Here is a 12032-nt window from a genome sequence, read left to right as displayed (position 1 = left end):
TGTCAACCCAGAATTTGAACACTGAAACAATAGCATCTGAATTGGGCTCACTGAACTAGCAGAAGAAGGGGTCACAATCACTGTCAGTGTCATTTCCCAGACCCTACGAGTGATGTGAATTGGTACAAAAACAAGCACATTTATGACAAATTTATATATCAGGTAATGGCTTGTTGTAGGTCTAGGAGACTGAGAATCATCACGAATAATAGAGTTTTTGATTCAGAAATGACATCTGCACTCTCATGTCATGTGTGTTCCTCATTTATCACTAACCAAACCACATCAAAGTGGCATATATATGCATAATATTGTATGGATTTATTATATTCACATATGAAAAATTATCTGGTCCAGTTTTCTTGTTTTATAAAGAAAGAAATGCAGTAATTGTCCTTGTTTTTGTTATCTCAGAGGTGTCAGTCACACCACCCCGAAACACAGATATAGTAAATACATTCATTAATGGTTTTTATTTTATTTATTTATTTTTAAAGATTTTATTTGTTTATCTGACAGAGAGATCACAAGTAGGCAGAGAGGCAGGCAGAGAGAGAGGGGGGTAAGCAGGCTCCCCGCTGAGCAGAGAGCCCGACGCGGGGCTCGATCCCAGGACCCTGGGATCATGACCTGAGCCGAAGACAGAGGCTTTCACCCACTGAGCCACCCAGGTGCCCCAACGGTTTTTATTTTAATGGACTAATTTACCTCTCAGTTGAATATACTCCCATTCCAAAGTGGAATTATTCTACTAGGTGATGCAGATGTTGCCCAGACTTCTGAATTATTGCTCTTTTATATAGGCCACATCTGGTTCACTCATAAAAAGAGAGTCAGGGAGCCACCGTGCTCTCAGAAATTCTCCCACCATGCCAGACACCCCCCACCCCAAGGCCTTTGCTCTTACTATCCCCTCAGCCTGGAGCTCTCTTGGTGCATGTGGTGGCAAGACTCACCTCCTCGTTTCCATCTAGCCTTGGCTGCCACCCAGCAGCCCTCAGACATTCTCCCTCTCCTCCTCCTGACTCATTTCTTCTCCCCCTAGCACTTATCACTCGATAACCTAAGTGCTCCATGTGTTTGTACTGTGTGTCGTAAGGACCACAAGGACAGGGATTTATGTCTGTGTGCCCACTGCTGTGTTCCCCCCACCAAAACCAGTGCCTGCCCGTGCCCGAGCAGGGACGCAGGAGACACGCGGTGGATGAGCGAATGGAGATGAGCATGAGGTTCCATGACTGTTCCACCCTCTCAACTGTGATCTCCTCTCAGGCATCTTGGTGTACAGAGCTCACAGGATAATTGAGTCTTGTCAAGAAGCCTTCATCTTGCGCCTGTTCCGCCAAAAAAACAAGCGTGGCTTTATTAAGGCCTTCACAGACAACGCTGTCGCCTTCGATACTGGTTTTTGCCACGTGGAAAGAGTGATGAGGAATCTCTTCGTAGGGAAGCTCTACCTGTGGCCAAGGTAAACAGCGCCACGACACAACTTGCCATAATTGACCTGCGCGCTTTAACGTTACGTAAAGGGTACTGTCATTGACCTGATACCTAATTGCCAGGTTCGTAACGAGGGCGTCATAGAGACACAGGTGGTCCCCATCTCCGTGGTTCTTTTACAAGAAGACAGATTTGACAGTTATTTTCCCGATAGCACATCACATCTGTCCAAGGGCGGCCCCTTGTGCTCCTTCTTGCTCCCCGAGACCCCCAGGAAATCTAGAGGCTCACAGGTACAACAGCTTTAGCTGAACCATAGATTTGTTGGCTAAGATCCCCACTTCACTTTGAAAATTACCCATCGGGGAGTAGAATGGAAAGATTTTGGAAGAATTGATGCCAATGTCTAGGAAAGACCCTAAGGTTGTGGTGTTCTGACTCCGTACGCCTATGCTAATAGGTATTTTGGTTTTACTATATGGCATTTAAGAGCATTTGCCATGGTGTTTTACCTTTCTTGATTGTACCTTCTTGAAGGGATCGGCATGCTTTTTCTGTGAAGGGCCAGATGATAACTATATGGGGCTTTGCAGGCCACGTGATCCGTCACAAGGACCCAGCTCTGCTGTTATAGCAGCAAAGCAGCCCTAGACAGTCCATAAACAGTGGGCGTGGCTGCGTTCCAGTAGAACTTGTTCGAAAACCAGGCGCTGGGTTCGGCCCAGACAACAGTCCTGCTGACCCCCCGTTATTTGAATAATAACATTATTTGAATAATAACGTTATTTCAATAATAACGTTATTTGAATAATAATAATGTAAATAATTCGTTGAGGTTAAAAGTATTCTTGAAGGCATTGCCATTTTGCTTTCTATTTTGTGTCTTAATTCCATTTACAAAGAAAAGAAAGAGAAAAAAATAAAGAACTATGAGAGTATTAAATCCAAACCAGAAACACACAGCTCTTGAAACTCGAAAAAATCTTTGAAAACTATTTGTCTCTGTAGGTTCCATGTAGCAGTAAACTCGTTTTTAGAACAGCACAAACCGGAAGTTGTAGAAATTCACGTTTCTATGACGCCTGCCATGCTCGCCATACAGACTGCCATACTGGACATTTTAAACGCGTGTCTGAAGGAGCTCAAATGCCATAACCCGTCCCTCGAAGTGGAAGATTTGTCTCTAGAAAATGCTATTGGAAAACCCTTTGACAAGGTACTCCGTTTCTTTTCCTCTTAAGCACAGTTTGTGATATTGTAGTTTTAAAGAATCCAAGTTATTTTTGTGATTGTAGTGTCCTTAGTAGGAATTTGCTGTTATTTTAGAATTAATTTGGAGCCGATTCAAGGGTAGCTTCTTTGGTTTTCTGGAAAGTAATAATTTGTAGTAAAATACATGAGCCAACATAAAAGCAGAACCCTGATTTTTGCAGTTATGCAGTGATTATCTCGTATTTTAAATATAATTTAGAAAGGGATACGTAACCTTTTTTGCTCTGCAATGACTGCATTTGGATATCTACAGGTAGAAAAGTTTTACATAAGAATGCTTCATGATTTATGATCTTTTGTTTGGAATAAAAATAATTGGGATGAATTTTCATTACTGAGGAATGTGAACCTTGCTCTCTTAAAATTACATTTTGAATTGAGAAAATGGTAAGACTAAGTAAGACTTTAGTTCAAAGAACTTTTATTCTAACTGACTTGGAGGGGCTGGGGGGTTGTTTGGAGAGAGAGAGCATGTCCACATGCGTTTGGAGGGGGAAGGACATGGGGAGGGAGAGAAAGAATCTCAAGCACACTTGACACTGAGCCTGGAGCCCAGTGCAGGACTCAATCTCACGACCCTGAGGTCATGACCTGAGCCGAAATCAAGAGTCGGAAGCTTAATCAACTGAGCCACCCAGGTGCCCCTCTAACTGATTTTTTTTTTAATCATAGATGAATTAGTACAGTTATATAAATGTTGAAGATTGAACTGTAGATCCAGAAAATGCTGACTTTTAAAAAACTCTGGACAGCGTTTTTTCTTTTTTCATATTTTGGTGGAACAAATTCCCATCTTTTAAACTCTGAATCAGTCTCTCACTGGAAATAAGGTATAGTGATTATTAAGCAGGAAATATTGAACTCCTCATTTCTCCGATTCTTCCAAAAAGTCATTTTACTGTGAAATAATGATACATGAAACTAATTTCATGTGTTCTGTTCCTGTGTTCTTAAAGTTTGGTGCATGAACAAGCCACAAAGAAAAATCATCAGAAACAAACCTTCATGTCCTTTTAATAGAATGTATATGTTCTTAGAAAAAAAAAAACAAAATATAACCTGATATTTTTGTACTAAGTTTCTGTTTACCATTCCCTGGCTAGTAAAAGTCAAAGTATTATTTTAGATATTCTTTTAGCCACCAAATGTAAATGCAGACATAACTTTGCATCTTGTTAGAAAATTTAACTTTTGGGGGCTCCTGGGTGGCTCAGTCATTAAGTGTGTGCCTTCGGCTCAGGTCATGATCCCAGGGTCCTTGGATCGAGCCCCGCATCGGGCTCCCTGCTCAGTGGGAAGCCTGCCTTCCCCCCTCTCCCACTCCCCCTGCTTCTTTTCCTTCCCTTGCTGTGTCTCTCTCTGTCAAAAAAATACATAAAATCTTTTTAAAAAAAAAAAAAAAAAAGAAAGAAAGAAAGAAAAGAAACCCCATAGCTTAAAAAAAAAAGAAAGAAAATTTAACTTTTGTAACTGATTTTACCAAGCAGGTATGCAGTTATATGTTCCATTTGCTCTAGGACAGTTATAGTATCTACCCGTTCTCCTGGAATAATGATTAATAATATAATTTCATTTTCACAAGAGTCCCATTTTGGACAATAAATTATACAGCCATCCAAATATTACTCCTGCTGAGTATTAATTTTGTTAGATAAGATGCCGCATAGTAATACAGCTTCTATAGCATGCTCTAAGTATTATCCTTTTTAGTTACAAAATCAGTTTGTGAAGGAGTATGTGTATGTGTGTGTGTGTGTGTACACACACACATATATAGCTGTGGGTTTGTAGATATCTTTATAGTCTATACAAAAAGCTATTCTGTACCTTAGGCAACTTTTTAAAAAAAGATTTATTTACTGTATTTGAGAGAGAAAGAGAAAGCAGGGGAAGGAGCAGTTGGGGGGAAAGACAATCTCCAGCAGAGTCTGCACTGAGCACGGAGCCCAACGCAGGGCTTAATCTCATCACCCTGAGATCATGACCTGAGCCAAAACCAAGACTGGGATATTTAACTGACTGAGCCACCCAGGCGCCCCTATTTTCTGGGTCTTAAAAAAATTCATGTTTAGTCCACTGTTAATTTAACAAGTATTTTTCCATCCATGAATCACATTTAAAAAAGAAAAAGAAAAAAAAAAACAACCAAGTAACTCTTTTACACCACCAAATAAGGCACATTGTTATTTAATTTGGTAAGAGTACTTTCCCTGGTATATGCCCTCTGTTCCGTTTCCAACTGGATGTCACATTTTTGTCTCTCTAGGATAGGGTCATAGCCAAACTTGGCAGAAATCGATATGTTTAAGCGACACACTTCAACCCTTCATAAAAACAAATGATTGGGGGCGCCTGGGTGGCTCAGTGGGTTAAGCCTCTGCCTTCGGCTCAGGTCGTGATCTCAGGGTCCTGGGATCAAGCCCCGCATCAGGCTCTCTGCTCAGAGGGGAGCCTGCTTCCCCCCCTCTCTCTCTGCCTGCTGCTCTACCTACTTGTATTCTCTCTCTCTCTCTCTCTGTGTGTGTGTGTGTGTGTGTGTGTGTGTGTGTGTCAAATAAATAAATAAATAAAAAGATTAAACAAACAAACGAATGACTGGTTATCTGATGTTTATCAGGCCTATTCTCCTAAAAAGGTGCATGTGAATATAAGACACTCTGCTTTATCTTTGAAAATTTAAACACTGTTATTAGAATCTTATGAACTGAAATTCTCTATCCACTTTCTTGGGAGATGCTGTTGGGAGTTTTTTTGTGTGTATGGTAAAATATACATAACATAAAAGTCACCACCTTAACTGTCTTTAGGTATATGGCGATAATATTCATTGAAAGTATAACTGGTATTAATAATAGCTATATGGAACATATTTTTAGGAATACTATGTTTTATTCTTGTTTTAGACAATACGCCATTATCTGGACCCTTTGTGGCACCAGCTTGGAGCCAAGACTAAGTCTTTGGTTCAGGACTTGAAGATATTACGAACTTTGCTGCAGTATCTCTCGCAGTATGATTGTATCACATTCCTTAACCTTCTGGAATCTCTGAGAGCCACAGAGAAGGCTTTTGGTCAGAATTCAGGTGGGAGATAAAAATACTGATATTATGGGAGCTGATTTGAATAAAGTGTTGGATTTTGTTGGGGAATCAGATGTAGGGAGTGCTATATTCAACTACGTGGTATACTGAGATTTCAAATTACGTTTTATGTTCATAGCGCAAGGATGTAGGTTTTATTGATAGCTAATGTTTCCGCCTACTTAACTTCTGTTCTGTATAATAATAAATATTCATATCCATTCCAGGCGATTTTATTTCTAGAAAAGACTCTGTATATTACAGGCAGTCCCCAACTTAGAAATAGGTTGTGTTCTGGAAGTTTAGTTGTTAAGAACTTCAAATTTCATTTTTTCCAAAGAATTAGCAAGGGGGTTTAGGGTTTCATCAGCCAGACTGCTGAAGACTGAAGAGATTTGTAGGGAAACATACATATACAACTGGCCGCCATCTTGTTTTTCTACCAACCACATCTGCCTCAGTTATTTTGTCCTCTGTCATTGTTTGACTAGACCACTGATTTTCAAGTAGTCCATGGGCCCCTGAGGCCAAGATTTAATACAATTAATAATTGTTACCTCTTCGTCAGGGACATTCTTAAGTAATAAACTACAAATGTGTAGCAATGAAGAATACATTGACTGCTACTCCACTTTGGTTCCCCTGCCTTGAGTACACTCTGGCACCAGCAGTATTACCCAGCAATGCTTTTGCACCATCATTGGGAATGTCAACACAGTGGGAAAAAAATTAAACAATGAGTCAGTATTCTTATGAGAATAGATTTGAGGTCCAGAAAACTGAAAACATCCCAGTGACCCCCAGAGACCAGTAGGCCACACTTTGAAAACCACTGGTCTAACCAAGCAGTGGTGGAGGCCACAGTAAGGGAGAAGGTGTGGTTCAGACAAGAACAAGATGGCGGACAGTTGTCCTTATAGGGCATGTGACCATCAGAGACTTTAAAATTCATCCTAAATTGAAGGCTTTTTTTTTTTTTAACGTTTCGTATTAGGTTGGCTCTTTCTTGACTCCAGCACCTCAATGTTTGTAAATGCTCGAGCAAGGGTTTACCATCTTCCAGACGCCAAAATGAACAAAAAAGGCAAAATGTCTGAAAAAACAGAGATTAAAGAAGAACAAGGTATCTTGTAGGCTTGATCTTTAACTGTGTCCTTTATTGAAGTATTTGGTGTGGAAATTCTTATCAAGTCAGTGTATTAATCTTAAATATCCTTCAGCCATGTGAAAGACCTGTGCCCATATGTTGAATATACGTTATATGCAATGTACGTTAAAAGTATCCAGCAGAGCAAGTCTTAGAATCCATTGTCAGGGGATTCCAAGTAACAAGTGCCAAGCATCCGTGAAGAGTATTCTCACCACGATATAAGAGCTACAGATTGATTTTCTTTTTTAAACTTCAGAGTAATAACTACTTTTGGCACCTTAAAGTCTTAACAGAATGTTTAACATTCCTTTTAGCTTTTTAGAAAAAAATATATATACTAGAATGTGGCAAGTATGGATTTTTTTCCAACCCTTATCTAGTAGATATAATAAATATCCTTTGTTTTTTGAAAGGCATGGGATAGGGTTGATGCTGACATTCTCTCATTCAAAGGTCTAGTTCAGAACTTAACCATGTTAGTGATGTGTCTGAGTACTCCCAGAAACATTTGATTGCTGTCTACTTATATCCCATCTTCAGGATCATGACTGTCATGGGGATTTTAGAAATAATAAATACCATGACTCTGTACTGATTCTTTCCTGTTAAGTAGCCTCTTGTATCTGGCATCACTGTTGACAACAACACAAAATCTTCTCTAATTTGTGACCGTGCATGTAACTTGCTCTCAGGGCACTGTGAGACCTCTATCAACATTGGTCTGGAGTGTGTTTCATTTAGACCTTAATAAATAGATCTTTTTCAAGAAAGAAGATTGTATCTGGCCTCCGGAAAGAGGCTCAAAGGAAGGGGCTTTTGGAAGGATGCTTGTGTCATCTGTTGTTTTGAAAGGCTATGAAATGTTTTATAGATAAATGTTATCACGTAGAATGAGGTTGAACTTTTATTTCTATACAGAAACAAAAAAGGAACTGGTGCTAGAAAGCAACCCCAAGTGGGAAGCATTAACCGAAGTACTGAAAGAAATTGAGGCAGAAAATAAGGAGAGCGAAGCCCTTGGTGGTCCAGGTAGGAGAAAAGAGATGGTGACATTTGCTTTCAACATGGAGCAAATGAGTCGTCTTTGTTAGTTCTTTAAAAATAACTTACTACGGGGGCACCTGGGTGGCTCAGTGGGTTAAGCCTCTGCCTCCGGCTCCGGTCATGATCTCAGGATCCTGGGATCAAGCACCACATCGGGCTCTCTGCTCAGCAGGGAGCCTGCTTCCCCCTCTCTCTCTGCCTGCCTCTCTGCCTACTTGCGATGACCTCTCTGTCAAATAAATAAATAAAATCTTTAAAAAAAAAAATAACTCACTATGATTTTGTTTATAAAATGTAAAAGAATGAATGCCAAAGGAACATTGAAATCCTAGTGGCAGCCTCGTTTTCTGTTCATTTGATGTGATTTTCTCCAGGTTGAATCCTTGTATATTCATGACAGCGGGTTTTTTTGCTGGTTTTCTTCTCAGGACTTCTACTTAAAGAGGCAGTTAATCTCCACGTACACATTCACCAGGCTTTCAATCTGGAATCCCCAAGGAGAAAGCTAATGGGCTTGCTTTATTCTCCACAAGCATCTTTCCAAAAAGTCTTAACTGTTCTATAGAGCAACATTGACTAGCCCCTCCCCCCCACCAAAAAATTCCAGATTTCAGGGCTGCTGTCTTCAAACATGAATATACTAATAGATTAGCACAGTAGACAAAGCTGAACTACATTTAAAAAAATAAAACCTAAAAAAAAAAACCTGTTATAAAATAAAACTAGATTAAAAAAAAATCCATTGCGACTTTGAACTCCTATAAGTCAGTATAGACAAGTGCATAATTCTTATCTGAGTAAATGTGCTGGTGATGTTATTCCAGAACCTGCAATACTGTGATTAAAGACCCAAAGTCCTGCATGCTCACTTAGGAAACTTGCTAAGTATGAAGAAAAAAGAGAACGGGAACAAAGTGATGTCTGGGAGTCACATGGGCATATTTGCTTCCAGGGTTTCTTCTATGTTTTTCCTGCCTCACACTGTTTAAGGTCATAGTGCAGATATAATTTCTGGGTATATAATTAGCGAGTCAAATGATAACGTTCTTGAGATGTATGACCACACTTGACTTGTACAAAGTTTTTATGAATTTTCATTTCCTTTAGCAGCGTAGAAGTTCATCTCTTTCTTTTTTAAGATTAAGAGAGAGAGAGCAGGGTGAGGGCAGGAGCAGAGGAGGGGGACACAAATCTCAAGCAGACTACATGCTGTGTGCAGAGGCTGACGTGAGGTCCAGTCCCACAACCCTGAGACCGTGACCCGAGCCGAAATCCAGAGTGGGTCACAACCAACTGAACCACCCAGGCGCCCCCGAGCTCATCTCCCTTTCACCTAGCATACAATGACTGGAGATTCTCTGTATGTTCATGTATATGTGTACCTATATATATGTAACGGTTTTATCGATTTGATTGGAGAAAAATGTCCTCATTTGAAATTTGGTGCTAGGTAAGCTCACTGTTTTCTTAAATGTTTTTCCTCTTTTGTCATTTTTTTTTCCCTTTGCCAATTTAGACTATGTCCACAATTTGTATTGGCTTTTTATATGTTAAAGATACTGTCATTTATGATGGCTGTTTTGGAAAGTTGGTTTTTTGTCTTTGCTTTCTTTTTTTTTTTTTTTTAAGATTTTATATATTATTTGGACAGAGAGAGATACCGTGAGAGAGGGAACCCAAGCAGGGGGAGTGGGAGAGGGAGACACAGGCTTCCCACTGAGCAGGGAGCCTGATGTGGGGCTCGATCCCAGGACTCTGGGATCATGACCTGAGCCGAAGGCAGATGCTGAAGAGGCAGTTAATCTCCACGTAGTTATCTCCACGTATCCTTGTCTTTAGCTTTCTTAATGCACAGTTGTTTAGATTATAGATATCAGTCTTCTCTGAAATGTCTTCCATTGCTTTTAAGCAAAGAAACTCATCTCCATCCAGAGAGGTGGAAAATAGTCACCTTTTTTATGATTTAATATTTAACATTTGACTCTGTAATCCATTTGGAATTTATTTTGGTATATCAAATCCTCTGGAAAATTATTAATTAAAAAGAGCTTCTGTAAAGCCTCCATTATACCAGGGTACGCTTTCATAAGACTAAATGTTTCTGGCTTCAACTTTACTCAAAAGATTTAACTAATCCTGTCAGAGAGGGAAAGCATTTGATAAGCATCTGAGACCCTTTTAAGCAAATTGTGAATGTTGTATCCTTACCGCCAAGGGGTAAGATGTGTTTTCTTTGTGGGGAGGATGGGGAAGAGGCGAGGGGCCAGCCAGGGAGGGAACAGGGGGACATGTGAGGTCATAGTAACATAACACTGTTTCGTAATTTTAGGTCAAGTACTCATTTGTGCAAGCGACGACCGCACATGTTCCCAGCTGAGAGAGTACATCACTATCGGAGCAGAGGCCTTCTTGCTGAGGCTGTACAGGAAAACCTTCGAGAAGGATAGCAAAGCCGAAGAAGTGTGGATGAAATTCCGACGTGAGGACAGCCCGAAGAGAATGGCGAAATCAAACAAAAGGCCTAAAGACCCCCAAAACAAACAGAGGGCTGCCACCAAAGAAAGGACTCTCAAAAAGAAAAAGCGAAAATTAACCTTAACTCAGATGGTGGGAAAGTCTGACGAACCGGAAGAAGAAGGGGATGTCAAGGAAGGCGGGCCTAGAGACACAGGCAGTAGCCCAGAAAGCTCCTTAGAAGAAATTAAGCACGAGGAGTTTGACTTGAACTTGTCCTCTGACGCCGTATATGGAATCCTGAAAGACCCGCTCACCATCCTCCATCCGCTCCTGGGCTGTAGTGACCCCTACGCTCTGACAAGGGTTCTCCATGAAGTGGAGCCAAGATACGTGGTTCTATACGACGCTGAGCTCACATTTGTTCGCCAGCTCGAGATTTACAGGGCGAGCAGGCCCGGGAAGCCTCTGAGGCAAGTTAATAGAGAATATGAGCTGTTTCTTCTCTTTTTTTTTGTATATACGTACATATATATATGTATACGTATATACACACACAGTTGACACATAGTAAATTAGTTTCAGGTTTAAAATGGTGATGCAACCATTCTATATGCTACCGAATGCTTACCATGACAAGTGTATTACAGTAGTTTTGATCACATTCCCTATGTCGTTCTTTTCATCCCCGTGGCATATTTATTTTATAAGTTTGTACCTCTTCGTCCCCTTTACCCATTTTGCCCGTCCTCCCCACCCCAACCCCCCTTTGGCAACCATCATTGTGTTTTCTGTTTGAGTCTGTTTTCTCTCTTGTTGTTTATTCTTTTTTTTTTTTTTTAAGATACCACATACAAGTGAAATCATATGGTATTTGTCAATCTCTGTCTGGCTTATCTCACTTAGCATACTACCCTCTCGGTCCACCCATGTCGTGGCAGATGGCAAGATTTCATTCTTTTTTATGGCTCAGTAATACTCTATCGCACTGCTTCTTCTAAAGGTTTCAGTTTCATGGTTCGTTAGGCTTTACTGCAGATGGTCTACCCGTTACACGTGGATTTTCTTTAACATTCTCTTACATCATCGGTCAAAATCATTCGTGAATCCTTCTTTTGCTTCCTGGTCAACCTGGGAAGTTGGCATAGGAAGGATGTCAGATGTTGCAGTAAAACAAATCTAGGGAACTATCTGTGTTCTGGTTACTTGCTGCTCTGTTATTCTGTACTGTTTCCTTTCCGCTTTAGTCCTAGCTTATGGGGTGCTGTATCTGACCAAGTCTGGGAAATGTATACTATCCTAACTTGTACCAAAAAGTACTGTAACTATGACTCAGCTAAATGGCTTTGATCTTCTAAAATGCCATCCTTATAAATTTCAAGAAGTGACTTTAAATTACATTCACATAAAACGCAGAGTATTTGGGGGAATTATTGTACTAAGTTTTCTTGAGTTTCAAGAAATAGCAGATAAAAAATCTACAGAAATATCAGATGAGAAAATGATGCCTCTCGAAGAATATAGTGTTCTGGGTCTCCAATTATCTGAGGGAAATAAACAGCAAAATTAATATCCTGAACTCAGGCTGAAC

General features: G+C 40.2%; 1 protein-coding gene across 1 annotated transcript in view; it reads left to right on the top strand.

Moving 5' to 3' along the window:
* Nucleotides 1–12032, top strand: part of ERCC4 (ERCC excision repair 4, endonuclease catalytic subunit) — a 30096-nt gene that overhangs the window by 5663 nt on the left and 12401 nt on the right. Inside the window, exons 3-8 of the mRNA XM_032836276.1 lie at nt 1273–1468; nt 2449–2656; nt 5616–5796; nt 6788–6916; nt 7862–7972; nt 10317–10914. Of these exons, the coding sequence (XP_032692167.1) occupies nt 1273–1468; nt 2449–2656; nt 5616–5796; nt 6788–6916; nt 7862–7972; nt 10317–10914 (1423 nt within the window). The remainder of the gene's footprint in view (nt 1–1272; nt 1469–2448; nt 2657–5615; nt 5797–6787; nt 6917–7861; nt 7973–10316; nt 10915–12032) is intronic.

Source organism: Lontra canadensis, unplaced genomic scaffold (genome assembly GCF_010015895.1).
Source record: "Lontra canadensis isolate GAN:19392208 unplaced genomic scaffold, GSC_riverotter_1.0 scaffold91, whole genome shotgun sequence".
Taxonomy (NCBI): Eukaryota; Metazoa; Chordata; class Mammalia; order Carnivora; family Mustelidae; genus Lontra; species Lontra canadensis.
This window is presented reverse-complemented; position numbering and strand designations above follow the sequence as displayed.